We start from the raw sequence: 19,208 nt of genomic DNA, 5'->3' as shown, positions 1-19,208 counted from the left end.
AACAATTAGTATGGTAACAAAATGTAAAATTAATGAATTCAGTTCCTTTCAACCATGGCAGAAATCATTTTCTGTGATATGTTCTACTTCTAATTTCATATTTTTAAATCCTATAATTGAAAAAATATGTAAAATTTTGCAAATTTTAAATATTATAGGAGGATTTAAAAGCCTCTTTGAAAGTGGAAGCGTAGTGCATGTACCCCATTTGCCTTTTCCCGAAATCGGGTCCTGTGCTCGTTGATGCAGTTGACTTGATTCCTTTATAGAATTGCCTTTTGGAATGCTGTTTAAGTTTGGAGTTACCAGTCTCTTCAATGCTAATTAAATTAACGATCTTTCAGATTCTCTGGAAGTTCTAAATCTGACGAAAAATAGGTGGCTGTTGAGAATTGTGTCACTTTGCTAAAATTGCTTGACAAAAATGAATTGTATGACAACGCATAGTCTGGCAGCATAAATCAGTTATCCGATTTTGAGCTTTTTAATGCCTAACGCACTGAATTTTCTTCAGAAGCCTGTCCATTACGTCTTTAAAAGGTATGGAGTTCATAATCCTTCAACAACAATTGTTGAAACTTTTCGATGTTCTCATCTGTTTGCTATTCCGAAGGGTAATTTGCGGGTTCATGATCAGAAACTTTGCTCTCATTATGTAATAGTCCGACGAAAAACATTGGATCGCATTAGGGCCTATTCCTTGTCCTCTTTGAAAAACATTTTAAATTTCACCGTTACTATTTTTCCCGCTTTATAGCAAAACTTTATCAAAACTTTATTGTCATTCTTTGGACAACTTTTGAATTCATGTTAACCAATGTTCACTGAGTCAGAGAAAAGAATTAATTGGACAGAAAATTCTGTTTGCAAGCAGGTGATTTTTTAAGTAAAGCAAGTTGAGATGTCATAGTAGAAAATGCGTTAATTATCGTTTGGCAGATTTGCTGGAATGTTGAAAAAAGTATTCTTTAAGATTTGTAGATGCACTACGTATGACATGGATATGATGAAACCTGTTCGCTGCTATCAAAAGTGCTGTTGAGAATATTCTAAATCATGTTTTATGGAACTTAAAACTGGAGTTCTGTAAAAGACCGATTTAAGGTAAAATCATTTAGCTGTTATTGCTTACCCTTGCATGCAAAAATCGCGGTGTGTACAATATGAAATTGGCTGTCATGCACCGCTTAACGTAACAGAAAAACAGCAGTAATACCAACAATTTTTCTCTTTAAGTCTGGAAACTCCTGCAGCGGAAATTTTAAAATGTTCACCAAATCATTCTTTGGTCAATTTTCTAGTCTGCAGTTAGGGCAAAAGCTTCACTTTCCGTAAGCAATAATACCAAAAGAATTTGGCTTTTAATAAGATTAGCAGAAGTTTTTTTATTTTTCCTTTTGTTTATTATAATAGAGTATAAATATAATCTTTCCTATCTGTTACTAATCAGCTGCATGGCGTGCTATGTAAATATATTTGTTTCCGGCATTTTATATTTATAAAATTCAGCATTGTATGCATTTATGCATGCATTTATATTGTATGCATTTATGCATACAATGCTGAATTTTCCATTTTGCCGATGCTTATCATTTTTCTTGTTTAAAATCCCAAAAGCTTCGAAATGCGATTTTGCGTTGTCCACTGTAAATGAGTTTCCTTTTTCATTCGAGTCTGCTGCCACTCGACAAAATGACAGATATTTATTTTTCATATTTTATCTATCTGCTATTAGTCATCAAATTAAGTTGTTTAAAAGCAATAGGATGCAGTGCTTAAGAATATTATTCTTTACTTCCTTTTACGAAAAGTATTGTAATCGCAAAAAATTTCGGGTATCATGTTTCAACGAAAATATCCATTTTGACCGCTCTAGAATCCATTTAAACGATGCTTTTGCGTGACATCTGTACGTACGGGCAGATAAAGGCCTCTTTTTTCCAAAACGGATTGTAAAATGGATTCAGAGAAGGGTTTTTTTTTTTTTTTTTTTTTTTTTCTTCCGTAGCGTCTCTATGTGCCTACGTACGTATGTATCTCGCATAGCTCAAAAGCGAGTCTCCTTAGAAAGTTGAAATTTTATATATGCGACTACTATAAATAATTCACGTGTTTATTTTATAATAATTCTTGTAACTAATACAATTACATTTAAATTACAATATATCCAGTTATTAGATTTCATGAAACCTTGTAGCTTTACTGATAAAGACGCAGCTTTACTGATAAAAGATGCTTCTAACTCTATGTTACTAACCTCGAAATAGAATCTTCAGTTTATTAGTTACAAGTTTTTATAACTTTTAGTCAAACATGATCAGTATTAACTTAAATTATGCTTTTTAGGATCCTTTTTGTTTTTAAATACATTGAAGGTGGTGAATATTATCAAATCCTGTTCTGGCGAAATAAAATCCATAGACAAGACAATTCATAGATTGTGCGTCAAAAAATGTTGTGTGAGAAGAACGGGAAGAATGTAGAAGTGAGATCTTGACAAGTGCTGCCATTACTCGAAACGTAATACCTTTAACTGATCTTTCATATGTTCTCGTGCGTAACTTTCAGACTTACCAAACAAAGACAAAAACATGATATTTTTTCAAATTTCATCAGTCTGCTATTGACTAAAATACTGAGTAATTTATATCAATGAATGCCCTTCGTATTAATTATTAAAATTAATTATAGTTTAGATCTTTATTTTACTTTATGAAATAATGTCTAGCTTATATAAATAATTAAAAAAACTTATAATATATGCAATTGGTAATTTTTATCAACATCTAGATCTTTCTTCTCATAAATGAATAATTCATTTATGAGTGATGTTTCTAAAATTGTTATAGAATTGGTATACGGTATCATTTAAAAAAGAATATAGCGGTTCTTAGTTTTAAATTTATTCAACATACTTTAATTTTGAAAAAAAAAAAAAAAAAAGAAAAATTTAATCTGATGTCTTCAAATCAAAATTTTCTTGTCCTTTTACAGGAAAATATTCATACACGAAAGATTCTAGCGAATACTTTCAGAACTTTCCTAAGCTAGCGCTGAGACTGTTTACTTTCATAAGTGTATAAAGTTATTTTAATGTTCAAATAACATGCTTTTTTAATGAAAAAGTACTTATTTTAAAATATATTTTATTCACTGTCATGGTATAATGTATCAAAATTAGATTTTTCTTTTTTTTGGATAATACCATTTCGCAGAATATACGAAAGAAATTTATGCTTTGACAACATTTTATCTAAAGATTATTGCGTTCGTTCTTTGCTGATTAACTCTCTCTTTTACATGCATATACATATGATGAAAATGACGTAAGTTTATAGCATACTGAAATGTCCTTACCGAGTATTTGTTATTAAATTAATTGTTTATACACTCATTCAAAGATTTCTTATTTTGTTGCAATATGCTGCAACATGTTAACAAAAACTACAATAAAATTTCCCTAGAATTTTTTTTAAAGCATCGTATTGACGTCAGACAAATTAAAAACACTTTTTAACCACCGCTATAAATTTTTTAAACCCAGCCAGCACAAGCGTGATGCGTGAATTAAATACTTTCCTTATAGGTATTTGTTGCCGGAATCCCAACCTTTATAATGATACCACCTGTGGTTACCACTGCCTCCACTATACGACAAGGATTTTTTTTTAAATATTTTGTTTACTTTTAACTCTTATTTGACGCTACGAAAGTGACGTCACATCAGCAATGTTTGTATGGTGGCGCTGTTTTCCTCCCGAAGGACGATGAAGTGAAATCATTTCATTATCTAGAAACGTGGGAAAATGATCGCAAGTTCTGTGCTTTGCCCGACGTTTCTTATCGTGTGCAGTGATTTTTTTACACTTGAGAGTGGCAATAAGTTTTTAATGATGTAGAGTTTTGATTGTGTTCGTTACAATGAGAACATACTGTGCAAGGGGTTACAGTTAAGGTTAACACGTTGGTAAGTTTAATTATTTATTAGTAGTATATATTTATTACTATTATTTTTATTGTATTGTTTGAACATTTGTAGTTGCTGAAATGCGAAGCGAATTAAACATTATTTCATTGTCTTTCTGACAAAATGTTCACAGTATACCTACAAATATTTAGGCATTTTTATTTATTAACATTGAAATAACATTTAAATTTTTTTACAGCTATATGCATATAAAAATAAGATTGATAAATTTTATTCAACAGCTACTTAAATATGCAGTCTTTAGTTCTTAAATTCTATACGCCGTAATGTGAAATTTGTATTCTTTCCGAGGAGTTGATAATGCTTTTATTTTGTGCAATTCAGTAAACTGAAACTTTTTCATATTATTTTATATTATTATTTATAGCTGAAATAACATCTGTCTTTTATTTTAAAATTTAAGAAACAATATATCATGTTATTTGTAGAACAATTTACAGCGACTGCGAAAGAAAAGAATAAAGCTTCAGTTTTAAATTTTGGTGCACCCATTTATTGTTAGAAACTTTTTTATTTATTTATTTTTTTAATGACCGTGTGCTTTATTTAATAGACATTAGCCATGCGCCAGTACAAGGGCCATTTCATTATAGAATCACTTAAAATATTGAAAACTTATAACTTAAATTTCCGAAATGAACCAAAATATATAACATAACATTCCTGTAGGCCGTACAGAAATTTTTCCAAAAGTGAAATAATTTATTCATCCGTATTTTACAAGATGTTATCTATCATATTTAATAAGCAAGACGTTTGATTCGAATATCGAAAAGTCAGTTCTGATAATGCTAGTTTAATGAATGTTGAAAACTATATTCTACAAACAAGTCAACAAATAATAAGATTGTTTTTAAAATTATTTGTATAATAATAAACATTTAAATTATTTAATTCAAGCTTTTGCGGGAAAGAAATGTTATAAGGTAATTTTGCAAATAAACCAATAGTATTTTAATTACATTAATTAGTGCTCAGGCTGTGTTCCTAGATAACAAAATCGGCGGCTTTTCTGAAATTCTTAATTTTTTGGTGAAATGGACTATAGTCCATTACTTTAGAATAGGCATTTGATAGTCATTTCTCCTTCTAGCTTATATTGTATCCATAGTAACGACTGTTGCAAAAAATGGTTATTTCCTGTAATTTGCTAAAGTTGCCTAAATGCTTCTCTGCGGCCTACCAGCGGCCGAAGAGTAGAGTCGCTAAACACTGCTAGTTCGACTTGGATTCGATTCCAGGTGAATGGGCTGGCTGCATGGGAATTTTCAGGATTTTCCCCAAGCATAACGTGGATAATAGCCAGTTCCCCTTAGAAAGTTCTCCACAAAAGCATTTCTTCCCTTACGCAGGGAGCCTTCGTGTACTTTGTCATAATTAAATAAAACAAACTAAACCCCTTTAAGCCGTGATGATGACACATATTACGACCGTAATGGAGGGGAGGGTCGTTGCGACCCTGAAGTGCCTATTTAAGTAAGAGACTAGATTGAAATTCGTGTCGGATAATACTTTTTTTTTTTTTTCTTTTTTGACTCTTAGTTTGCTATAACGAATTAGTAACTAAATTTTTCAGTTAAAGTAAGTAAAGTAAGTTCATGTAATTAAGATATATTAAGTTCGTCTTGATTTCCGAACTGCGAGTTAACAAAGAAATTCCACGAAAACTGTGCCGATATAAAACTGTATAATCAGTCTGTTTATTGCTCTCATATATGCTAATTAATACTTCTTCAAGCGATTTCTAGAAGATGAAGCGTTTTTTGCTCAAATCTCTTGAATTTGTATTATTCAATAATGACATATATTTTTAGACTGTAATCCGAAAGATTAGAATTCCTTCGCGGATATACCAAAATGCAGTATCACGAATAAGAGATAGAATACACATTTATTGGGCCAATAATATAAATTACAGGAGTGATGAAAGCTGCAATCCCGTTGGAGTTCCGGAACACGAAGAAACTACTTCACACGGGCAACATAACTCTTCCAGTCAACAGTTAATTCGTACATTTTTAACAGGCTTTTTTTTTCACCGTTTAATAGATGAGAACACTTTTTCCCAAACTTTAAAATACTTCCTAAAATGTTACCATAAGATCAATTTCCAAAACTAATGTTTTAACGTTGCATCTTAAATAGTTCTATCATTAATTAATATATAGATGAATTCCATGATCATGACTGTCTCCTCAAAGAATACTATGTATGTATGGCTCAGTATCAACTTCAAGCGTATCTAGCGGAATTTATGGGGTGCCAGAAACGAAGATAATATTTTTGAAGCCGTATTAACAGCTGCAGACACAGCAAAAGTTCAAAAATTAAGTTGTGAGTTGTGTAAGAAATAAATGTAAATGTAAGTTTGTTGCATTTTACTTTTTTCTGTTACATATTCATTATTTCTATGCATTATCTGCTTGGAAATTTTATTTTAACGTTACCGCTATAGTACAGAAACATCTCAATAATTTTATAATACTTCAGTTCGAGCAAAAGTGGCGAAAGATGTATGCGGGGAAATAGTTGTTGTTGCAGGATGGAGATATTACTACAAATTTCTTCATGTGAATGGAGTTAGCACGGGAAATTCTAAAGAAGAAGAGTATAATAAGTAGAATTTTGATTCTTCAGCACCGCGATTGCTCTTCGCAAGGCGATTTCTTGGTGACCAGAGATTTAGAATGCTTTTGCGTACGTTTTCAGCAACTGTTTCCATATATTAAAAACAAATGAACAAATAAGTTGAGACGTAATATTGGGTAAATTTCCTAATGGTAGAAGTAAGCTTACTTTCCCGTTTAAGTTACTTTTCGTAAATAATTCTAGCACTTATTAGGGCTGATATACTAGAAGTGGATCGGACTACTACTTTATCGCAATATTTCAAATCTCTTTATCCTCGTGACCTACCTATATGTATATAGTCGCTCTGACAAAAAAAAAAAAAAAAAAAAAAGTTAATTCCTAGGAGAAAAGAATGTAATGATGAAATGTTAATAAACAAATGCGTGTGTGTTTATAAGTTATGATTTGATTGTGGATGGGGGAAGGTACCAGTTATCTTTGTAGTCATGGCCGAAGTGGTGAATAGATGTAGCAGTCATGCAGATTGCGACGTAACTAGAGGTAATTTTGGAAAACGACAAATAACTGGATAATTAAACTAAATGGGCTAACAGCCCTAATGGGCCAAGGCCCGCAGTGCCCAAAATCTGCTTTCTTGACCGTGGGCCCCGGGGTTCGTAAGCATATGGTCAAGTGGTCAACTTGTCGTAGAACCCCCAGTGCGTAGTCCCCAAACGAACTTGGTACTCATTTTATGAACCCAAGGAATGGAAATCAAGGGATGAAAGGTTGAGTCAACCTTGCCCATCCCGGGAATCGAACCCCGAACCTGTGGTGCTGCTGCGCGATGCGCTAGCCACTGCGCCACCGGGCCTCAACTGGATAATTAGGATGTACTTTATTTCTTGACGACTAATCTATTAAGGCATGTTATAGTAACAACATAAATGTGCAAAAGGGGCCAAATACGGGAGAAACGACGTTCGGTGTAGTCGGTGTCTCCGACAAAAGAGTTGAGATCTAACGGGTGGGCAAGTTCCATAGCAGTTCCTTTAATCATACCTTTAGGAATGTACAACGTTCTTCGATTCATTCAAAAAAACAATTTTTTACTTTCTTTGATATCGGATTTCTAACTTTGCAAGTTTAATTGCCAGTAAATTACGTTTAAAAAATTTGACTTCTCCAATTAGAAATTAACTTACGCGTTTACCAATCATAGTGTTGAAATTTGAAAACTGAAACATAAATTAGCCAATAAGAATGGTTTCATAGAATCCATTGGAATGGTTTTATTTTGCCAGGGCTGGAGGTTTTATGTTAAATGCGTAGAGTCATGAGGTGTTTAAGGGAACGAGAAATACGAAAAATGAACTATGCTTTCGTTGGGATCATAATCACAGATCTTCATATTTCAAACTATATATGTTACCAGTTACACCATGGGGGAATGCAATAATTCCTTATATCCTTCCACTTACGGGTGAGAGTCCGAATCCAGTCCAGAAAAACCAGGTTGCGAAAAATTATCATCTTTCACATTTTTAGTTCGAACGCCACTGTAGAATTATTAAGTTTTTGGCAGCAAAGAAACGGGAGAAATCAATTGCCCTCCTCCCAATATTAGAACCAGGATTCTGCTGGCTGGACGTGCTATCATTTACAATACGAAAGCATGGAAGAGGGAATGCGATATGTCCATATAACTGAAAGCCCTGTTCCTCCTTTGAGGGGAAACAAAGCATGAATGCAATAGAATTAATACGAGCCTCGCTTTGTAGAATTCCTAAATTTAACTTATCTTTGTAATCATGCACACTGGCGAATGTGTTTTATTGAATATCTATGGTAGCCACCCAGCAACGGCAACAGCAGGCATCGCTGGGTAAACAGAAGGCAAGGTCTCGCCGGCAAAAGAACACGTGACTCACTTAATCATATTTTCTTCCGAGCGTCTTAGCAGCTAAATGCCCGAGAGAATTCAAGACGAAGAGACAGATTCCGCTCGCTTGCTCTTGGATGCGAGTCTCGAACTTGACCCGATTGCCAAGGAAATTGGTCGGGAATTATTCTTCTGTGTGTCACTTTTTCGCCTCGCCGGTGAATCCGTGAGTGAGCGTGGATTTTATGGATGCTTAAACAAGGGAAAAAGAAAATGGAATGTCAGTTAAATCTTTCGTGATTAATAGCGATTTCGTCAGGTCCTGAGAAAAAATTACATAATCCTGCTGAAGATGCTCGGGGATGTTGTGCTGTGTTCTAACTGCAAATTCGTGTCTCCGGTCGTTACAGTGGAGAAAGCCATGTAAATATCTGCTTTTCTTTTTCTTTCTCTAGAAAGTAACGTGTATGTGTAAAAAGTTTTATTTGTTTATTGACTGTCAATTTTCTAATAATCGGAGCAATCGTGGGCTACGTCCACGTTTAATCCGTAGACTGTTAAAAAAGACACACGAGAGAGGAATAGCCTACGTTATAAGTTGAAAGAAAATTACTGTTAACAATTTGTGTGTATTTTCAAGCAATGTAATGCAGTGTTGCCAGAAAGGTTGGAGTTAATGTAACAGGAGATGAATTAAAAAGAGGGGAAAAAAAAAAAAAAAGTGTCGTAGTGACGTCATAGGTACGTGAGCTTATTTGACCTCTGACGTCATCACAAACTTGGATTCCGTTAGTTCTGTAAATTAAAGACTGTAATTTGATTCTTGATCGTTTTACTATGAATGCTCCAAAAAAAATCTGAAATTCCTATTGCTAATTTCCCATTATTCAAATGTACATTTCTTCTTTTAATTATCTGTCAATTAGTTTTAGGTTGCTATTTTTAGCTCAAAAGGGGAGTTAATAGAACACTTAAATGCGTTGAATCACTTTTGAAGTTGTTGCCATCAAATATTATAGCCCTGTATTATATTTAAAGGAATTAAATAATGAAGAATCTGCATAAATGTATGTGTGTTTCTCGCATTGTGATAAAACAACGGTACCTAGAGCAACAACTTTTAAATAACGTAGTCCTCCACCCGAACATGGGTACCTGGAAGACCAAATTTCGGATTTATTTTATTCTCTATTTCCTATTTTATAAAACATTTAACGAATTTTTTATTAACAAACTCAACGATTTTAAAGCGAGCAGTGCCCTCCCCCCCCAAAAAAAATCCTCGAAACTATACGGGAAAAAAAAAAAAAAAAAAGAAACTCTCTAGCCTGCCAGACTGTCGATCGGAAGTTCTAAAGATATGCTGTTTTTAAATACTTTGTGGTTTTGATTTTGAATCGAATTTTATGTCGCGTAAGCGCCAATATATCTAATAAATAAAGTAAACGCATAAAACGTAATAATAAAAAGACAAATTTTTTTTAAAGTGATTTTTTAAAGTAAGAAAATTGAACGTTCATATGATGAATTGAGAAAAGACTTAGAAATGCATGTCAACATTTAACGCTGCATCGGGAATTCTAAAAGCATAATGCTACGCTGCTTTTAAAATGTTTTGTAATTTTATTGTTGAACTGTAAATGTGGGAAGAAAATAATGCTTAATAATAAAGCTAAAAAGATAAAAATAAATAAATAAAGGAAAATAAATAAAAAATCTGAAAGCTTTCAGATTTCAAATTACGTCCAAAGCAAGTTTTTTTTTTCGTTTTAGTCCAAAGGGATTTGAATCCCGAAGGACTATTAGTTTCGTTTTGGCATTTTGCGTCGGACTCATAAATGTCGGTTCACTTTTCAAACTGTTGCCACAAAATGTTAGAGTCCTGCATTATATTTGAAGAAATTAAATAATGAAAAATCTGCATAAATGTATGTATATTTCTCGTATTGTGATAAAACAACGGTACATAGAGTCATCGAATTTTGAATAACGTAATCCTCCAACGAATATGAGCATGTGGAAGACCAAATTTGAAATTTGAAATTTGTTTTATGATCGATTTCCTATTTTTTAAAACTTTGACGAATTTTTGATTAACAAACTCAAGGATTTCAAAGCGAGCAATGGCAACGTTGTGCAGAAAAAACATTTTTATCTCCAGCGCGTGAGTCTCTGTATCGGAAATTCTAAAGATATGCTCGTTTTAAAACTATTTTGCGATATTGCTGTTGCACTGGATCTTATGGTTTAAGTGCGAGGAACATGATATTTAATAAAGAAAGGTAACACACAAAATGTTAAAAAACGCCCCTTTGGACGTAATTTAAAATCTGAAACATTTCAGATTTTTTTTTTTTTTTTTTTTTTTTTTACATTTTGTGTGTTATTTTTATTTATTAAATATCATATTCTTCGCACTTAAAACGTAAAATTCAGTTCAAGAGCAATATCGCAAAATAATTTTAAATTGAGCCTATCTTTAGAATTTCCGATACACAGTTTCGCGCGCTGGAGATAAAAAGTTTTTTTTCTGTACAACGTTGTCATTGCTCGCTTTGAAATCCTTGAGTTTGTTAATCAAAAATTCGTTAAAGTTTCACTAAACATGAAATCGATAATAAAGCAAATTTCAAATTTTTCAAATTTCGCAGTAGGATTACGTCATTCAAAATTTGATGGCTCTAGGTACCGTTGTTTTATCACAATGTGAGAAACATACATACATTTATGCAGATTCTTCATTATTTAATTTCTTCAAATATAATACAGGACGATAATATTTGGTTGCAACAGTTTGAAAAGGGAAACGGACATTCAGAGTGATTGGACGCAAAATCCCAAAACGAAAACAATAGCCCCTCAGGGACAAAGCCCCTTTGGACTAAAAATGGGTTAGTGTAGCACCGGACTGGTAGATTGCGAGCTCAGTGAGAGCGTAAAAAAGCATAACAAACCCTTTGGGGTTACAGTTAAAATCTGAAACCTTTCATAATTCGCCTTTGTAATTATGAGAAGAGATTTTTTGTAACTATCCATTTCAAAGGAAATCGCAAAAAATCAGGATTTTGAAATGTTAAATAAATATTTCCTTTTTTAATAGTTACTTGGTTTATTAATATAAACATAAAAGTTTCCCTACTTCTATTCGAGAAATTAGATTTATATATAAAAATAGAAAAATGGAGCTTGGAATACGAAAAACAGTTATGCTGTTGCCCAGAATCCAGCCATAGATCTGATTGCTATCAGGACGTGGAACCGCTTTCACCACGAGAACACGAACGGGGGAAGGCGATGGTTCGTTACAATTTTAGTACATTATATTTTACTGCATATCTTGTAAAATCAAATTTAGGTAATATTGTGCAATAATTTATTTCTGAAGCGTCTATAAAGGGACAAGGAAAGAGATCTCGTATAATGTGGAGTTAACCTTCATTAGAGCCATGTGCAGAAGTTGTCATCTGATTCGGAGATAAAATGTCCATGAATTTTTCATTATCTGTTGCACTTTCTTTATTGTCTGATTGTTAAGAATAACAAGGAAATTGCTTCTGGCAGCAAACGACGAAAAGTGCTTTTAAACCTTTTATTCTATTTTTATCAATTCCGATATTTAACTTCTTTATTGTAGGCATGCAATATTACCTAGAAAATAATGAAACAAAGGATCATAAAATAGAAAGCAATGAAACAAACAATCTAGGAAAAATAACACCTGACCCATACGAGAAGTCTATAGCACAACACTTTAGAAAGGAAAGGCGAATTTTTATTTACGTTCCGAAACATATGCCGTTACATCTCGTTAGCAAGACAAGAAGAAAAAATAGGTAAATTAATAAAAAATTATAAATTAAATTAATAAGCCATATTTCAAAAATCCGTATAGAAGGAAAAGCGACTATCGAGTTGGCAAAAAAGTAATTTCGTTTTTTTTTTTTTTTTTTTCTGTGTGTGTGTGTGTGTGTCTGAAATAAAAATCAATTTTTTCAGTACAAAAAATGGGCACTTTAATCAGTCAAATATCTTTCATTCTGTTCTATGACCTTTTGCCATCTTTCTGGTAACTTCGTGATTCCCCGCGCTTATAGAACTTCTGGTCTTTATCAGGAAAAAAAAAAAAAAAAAAAGATGCGATTTGCAGTCTTCGTTATTACTGAAATTTTTACCATTTAAAAAGTTTTGTAAACTTCGAAATAAATAATAATTTGATGGTGAAAGATCGGGGCTATATGGAGATACGACATTACTTTCCAGTCAAGTACCAATAATTTCGCATGTTTTGCTAAGGATGTGTGAGGCGTTGCATTGTCGTGGTGGAACATGATTCTTTTGAAGTTTGCTAGTTCTGGCTTTTTCTCCTTGATTGCTTGCTCCTGATTCATAATCCACCAGCAGCCAAGCTATAAAGTTGCTGAATACTGATAGTTCGGTCAGGGGTTCGAATCCCGGGGAACGGGTTCGTTGTATGGGCGTTTTTGTTGTTCTCGCCGTGTGTGATATGGAGGTGTCTTCCGAACACATCGCGAACGAAGACGTCGCGAAGAAACCAACGCAAGACATAAACGTCGTGGTACAAAACATGGTGGGAGAAAAGAAAGCAAAGAGAAAACATCGCAGTTCTAAAACATCGTGGTACAAAATATCGTCATTGAAAATAAAGCGCTTCAAAAACTTCGCAGTTTAAAAACATCGTCGTCGAAAACATCGTGGCAAAAAATAAAGCACCTACAAATCATCGCATGACGATAACATCGCAAATATGTGTTTTTTACTTTTATATTTCATATTTTTGAATGAACTAATAAAGTTTTGCTGAAAAGTGAGAAGGAAATTTAAGCATTTAAAAATTGAAAATGAGTAGAAAATTAAAGCAACTTATAGCGAGCGCTTAATGGAATTTTAAATTTGCATAGTTAATTATCAAAGGTCATTAATAAATTAAACTTTTTTTCTTGCGTTTTACTCGTAATTTTTCTTGAAAAATACAGCATAAAATTGTTTAGAAAAAGGAAGCTAAATAACTGCATGCGATTACCTCTATAAAAATTGCTTAGTTAATTATCAAATTACTTTCTTTCAAGTTTGTTAACCTGATATTGTTTTGATGAAAATTATATCTTGTTTTGTTTCTGTTTATTCTTAAAGTGTCGTTAACATTTCTTGCGCTAACAATCTTTATCGAAAATGCATTTACAGCTTTTAAAACCTGAAAAACGCATGTGTGCGATGTCATCGTCGTGCGATGATTTGTAGGTGCTTAATTTTTTATCACGATGTTTTAGAACTGTAATGTTTATTCTTTGCTTTCGTCTCTCCCACGATGTTCTGTACCACGACGTTTTCGCCTTGCGTTGTTTTTTCCGCGATGTTTTCGGCGGTAACCAACGTGGATACGAGCCAGTTTTGCTTAGAAATTCCTCCACAAAAGCATCCCTTCCCTTAGACAGATAGCCTTCGAGTGCTTTACCGTAATTAAATAAACCAGACCAAACCTTCTGTTTCATATGTTAACGTTTATCTGAGTTAATCGTTTGGTTGCTTGCAAGGATCCCACCAAATTGACAGCATGATCTCTTGTTGAAGCAATTTAGCTTTGTGTTTATTCATTATACTTGGACCATGATCTTTTTCGATTAATGATATTATAGACGATCCATGTTTCATCCAATTTTAGCCTATGAAATGTTTATCTATTATACCTGGACCATCTCTATTGATAATCTTTGCTGATAAACTATGATAGCTTTGAAAGAGTTTTTTACGGCAGCCGTTAAAATCTGCAAATTTTAAGATTGTTTTTCTTATTGAATTGAAATTTACAGTTTTAAATCGAAATTTTAAATAGCTTATTTTCAAAACAATGTGTCAGATTTGTGCGCATGGTGTCTATAAAACCTCTTCAAATGCAGACTCAAAATTTATAGCACATGTAAATATCAAGGCAGTTACTTAAATTGAGTGTTTTTCAGTATTTGCATGTAAAATATTAACATTAAAGGATTTTTTTTAATTAGTGCTCAGTTATTTTTTTAAAAAGTGAGTTTACTGAAAGATAATGGTTTAGATAAATAATTGGATTAATGTGTTCAATTTGAGTTAAACTTTTGCAGATCATGTTAAATTTACATAAGATATCTCGGGCGCAATAAAGTAATTAATACGATTATTGGGACCCGACAAAAGTATTTTTTGAAATCATTATAACTAATGTCTTCGTTGTACATATCAATAACATACCCAGTAACACTAAAATAATTTTGAATCCCAAGTGCAATAATTATTCGTTTTCAAGATTGAAATTAATGTTAAATATTTTGCATTTTGGCGTTCGTTAAACATATGCTGTTCCGTTTTCCTGTCCGCCGCGTATGTACGGAGATTGTCCGCAAGGGTTCAAGGGCACCGCATTGGCAGAGAAGTTGGGAAACGCTCATTTGCAGTACAGTCACTGTCATTTTCCCGCACTTCTTTCTACGTTTTTCTTTTATTTCTTGTTCTAATGCCGCTCTCAAAATAGTTTAAAGCAGCGATTCTCAATTGGTGGTACGCAAAGAAACAATATATTTTTAATTATTAAATTCAAAAATCTCGTGAAGAAAAATAACAATTGATAGAAATTTCCTGTGATCGAACTCTAACTGAAGATTTCAAAAATAACAGACTTACTAACTTTTGGCTGAACCGGGGGGATAAAAAAGGAAAGGTTTCAGATTTTAAATTACTTCCAAAGGAGCGTTTTTTTTAAAACATTTTGTGTGTTACCTTTATTTGTTAAATATCACGTTCTTCCCACTTAAACCATAAAATTCAGTTCAACAGCAATATCACAAAATACTTTTAAATTGAGCATATCTTTAGAATTTCCGATACACAGTTCCACGCACTGGAGATAAAAAGGTTTTCCCCTTCTCCGTAGATTATAGAGTGTTGCCATTGCTCGCTTTTAAATCGTTGAGTTTGTTACTAAAAAATTCGTTAAAGTTTTACAAAATATGAAATCGATGATAAAACAAATTCCAAATTTCAAATTTGGTCTTCCCATATGTCCATATTCGTAGGAGGATTACGTCATTCAAATTCGATGGCTCTATGTACCGTTGTTTTATCACAATGCGAGAAACATGTACATTTATGCATTTTTAATTTCTTCAAATATAATGCAGGACTCTAAAATTTGGTGGCAACAGTATGAAAAGTGAGTCGCTGTTTATACTGATTCAACACAAAATCGCAAAACGAAAACAATAATCCTTCAGGGACAAAGCCCCTTTGGACTAAAAATAAATAAATAAATAGACGTTTCAAATAAAGTTATTAAATTTTTTATTGCCTTAATTAAAAGTGGATCCTAATTTACGGTTAAAATTAAGTGAAATAAGACCAAGCATAAAGAAGATGATCTCTCTTAAACAGGCCCAAATTTCGCGCTATATTTTAGAATTAAAGCATTATAACTGAAATTTTGATAATTAGAATGGTAATAAACTTTTAATCGAATATTTTTTATGTGTGCATATTTAATACAAATAGCCAACAACAGGTTGTGCAAATGGCAAGAAATTGAAAAATAACCAATGTAAAATATAGTGGTGGTGCTAAAGTTTTTCAATTTTTGTTTAGATGGAGTCAAAAGGTTGAGAGGCTCTGGTTTAAAGCATTTTTTTGTTCTAGTTTGGTGGAAGGAGGCAAAAACTGCAGTTCTAAAACATCGTTGTCGAAAATAAAGCGATTAAAAAATATCGCAGTTTTTAAAACATCGTCGTAAAAAATATAGTAAAAAAATAAAGCAACTACAAATCTTCGCATGACGATAACTTCGTAGACTTATGCTTTTTTCAGGCTTTAAAATTTGTAAATGTGTATTTGCATAATGATTTGTGAGCGCAAAAAGAAATGAGAAATATTTTTACCTCTATATCTCATACGTTTTTTAATTAACTAAAAATGTTTCGCAGAAGAATCAAGGAGGAAACATAAGCATTCAAAAACAGGAAATTGAGTCGAGAATTAATATTACGTTTTAATTTTAAAATTAAAGAAATTTAAACTTATGTAGTTAGGTATTAGAGTCATTATTTAATTAATCGCTTTTAAAAAATTGCACTGGCAGGTTTTCAAGAAAAATATAGTCTAAGAAGATCAGAATGACTTTTAATAGTTAACTACATAAGTTTAAATTTCTTTAACAGCTACAGCATTCTATATACAGCTTTAACTTTTCACTCATTTTCAGTTTTTGAATGCTTAAGTTTCCTTCTTAATTTTTTTTTGCAAAAATGTATTAGTTAAATTTAAAATGTAGGAATATGGAGTTTAAAATATTCGTCTTCCCTCAGCAAAATCATAAATCGTTATGCTAATATACATTTACAACTTTTAAAGCCTGGAAACTCGTATCCACGATGTTATCGTCGTGCGGTGACTTGTAGATGCTTTATTTTTTATTACGATATTTTTTGCGATGAGGTTTTAAAACTGCGATATTTTCGGACAGCTTTATTTTTCACGACAGAGTTTTAGACCTGTGATGTTTTCTCCGTGCTATCTTTTCTCTTAATCTATTTTGTATGACGACGTTTTAACCTCACGTTGTTTTCTCCGGGATGTTTTTTGCGACGATGATATCGGTGGATATTTAGTCGCTTTAATATTTCGGGCCATTACAGGGCGTTACGTTACGCTTCTGGGCATTTATCATCTACATGCCCCGTCAGCTAGATAATTCTTACAGAGTTGAAGTCTGATGTGATGCAAAAGATTAATTTCTTTTTTAAATTATAATTAATCCTAGGTTAAAAAGCTGGTAGATAAATGTACTTTTTAATAACTTATGTGGATATTTTACTCTTTAAATAATGTATTTGATTCATTTAATTAATAACGCGTTTAAGTGATAAAATTTATGATATGTATAAGTAATAGTTTTGGAAGAATGTTTGCAGCATTAAATTCAAAATGAATGCCTTTAAAATGTGTGAGTTTAAGAATAATGTTTTACACATTTGTCGCTAGAAACATCTTTTAGCGAGAAGTTTTCAAAATGCTCGGATCGTTATGTTTTGATATGCTACTATGTGTATCTCATACGGCTTGAATATCAGCGAAGATGATATCTTTATTTTCCACACGGGATCTATCAAGTAGACAATTCTTAGAATGTTGCCATTCCGTATGACTTAAGATGTTGGATTTATTTTTGAATTCTATTTGTGGCAGTTTGCACTCACGAGGTACATAGGAAAGCAGAAGTTTTTTAAACTTAGAAAAGATTTTTTAAATATACTAGATATACTAGAAAAGATTTCTTTGCACATGAAGATGGAAAATGAGTTCCTTGTCCATACAAGAGATCTTACTTCACACGAAAACGCTCAGATGCATTTTTTCTTGTACTTGTAGTATACTTTCTTGTAGCAGAAGATAATGATGACTACGCTGACTTTACTCCATGGGAACGGAACCTACGTAGACGAACGGATTAATAGTTTCTCATCCGCATGCATCGGAACTCCATCCATAAAACTGGATAATCCACTGGATTTAAATATTCGTTCATAACGTCATTTTAGTCAGATCGGCGGGAACATTGTCAAATGCAAACTGGAAGAGTATTAAAAAACTCTGCTTAACTACTTAACAAACTGTGCGATTTAAAAACAATAAATGCACTAATCATTTAAGCTTTTATTTTACATTTTAATATTTATTTGAAGTAATTTAAAATATAAGAATCATTCATAATTTAATAATCATCATAATTTAATCATTCCATTAATAAGAATCATTCATAATTTAATAATAATCATAATTTAATCATTCCATTAATAAGAATCATTCATAATTTAATAATCATCATAATTTAATCATTCCATTAATAATTATAAGCATTTACAAGCAGTTCATTCGAAGTGCATGTGACGGTGTAAATAATACATCTCGGCATAGTTTTTTTTTTTTTTATTAATATTGCCTTGAGTTCCGTAAAGTAATATAATTCTTAGCTTTCACAGAAAATTATCTTTGCGGAATTATATGGAGTATAGCGCGCAAAATTATCTACAGATTATGCTAAGAACATCTGAACGATAACGATTAATTATATAAATTACGATAAATTGAAGTATATGCGGATATTTTACCGTATCAGATAATTAAAATTTGCATTCCAGGGCAAGTTTTGGACAAGAATTCTAAAATATATCGGTGAGCTGGCCTCTCTTCTTCGAACATATGCGGCTACTCGTTTGTTAAGTATTGTAACCGAGCAGTTGGCATGCTGCCATCTGTTTTCTCCGTTTTTCAAATTCTTGTTTTATTTGTAATAAAAATGATGACTGTCTGTTTGCATTCCTACAGAAATATTACTGCGAGATGAATTTGCACAGTTTTGACGTCACATGAAATATTCTTTTCCAATCTTGTTCCTTTTAATACACTCTCTTCTTTGTTTTTATGGTTGAGCGCGCATCAGATCCAATATCTAGAATTTTACTCTTAAAAATTAAAATATTTGCATCTTTATTGTAACTAACCGAAGATGTTTCTGATACCATATATTATATGTTAGTAACTAATTTTATCAATATTTTTATTTTCAGTTATATTGTGGTATGTGCAGTAAATCTGAATTTTATTTTTGGTCCTTTTATTGGAAATTTAGGAGGACCTTGTTGGAAATTTAGGAAATTTAGGAGGACCCAAGAATAGGCTTTGAGAAGCACTTGTGGCCCGTGGACTACAGTCTGAGAAACAATGATATAC

General features: G+C 32.4%; 1 protein-coding gene across 2 annotated transcripts in view; it reads left to right on the top strand.

The window, feature by feature from the left end:
* Positions 1-3,788: 3,788 nt before the first annotated feature.
* Positions 3,789-19,208, top strand: part of LOC118186485 (adenylate cyclase type 2-like) — a 216,462-nt gene continuing 201,042 nt past the window's right edge. Inside the window, exon 1 of one of the 2 annotated variants that reach the window (XM_035356587.2) lies at positions 3,789-3,967. Coding sequence is in view for 1 of the 2 variants with exons in the window: in XM_035356585.2 (XP_035212476.2) it covers positions 8,794-8,864 (71 nt within the window). In the remaining variant the exon portion in view is untranslated. Of the gene's footprint in view, positions 3,968-8,534; positions 8,865-19,208 lie in introns of those variants that run through there. The other variant, XM_035356585.2, reaches the window with a different exon arrangement.

The sequence above is a fragment of the Stegodyphus dumicola genome, chromosome 4, assembly GCF_044657685.1.
Source record: "Stegodyphus dumicola isolate Sdum_Otavi_A_Nest chromosome 4, ASM4465768v1".
NCBI classification, from domain to species: Eukaryota; Metazoa; Arthropoda; class Arachnida; order Araneae; family Eresidae; genus Stegodyphus; species Stegodyphus dumicola.
Note: the sequence above shows the minus strand (reverse complement) of the source record. Positions and strands in the feature narration are given on the sequence as shown.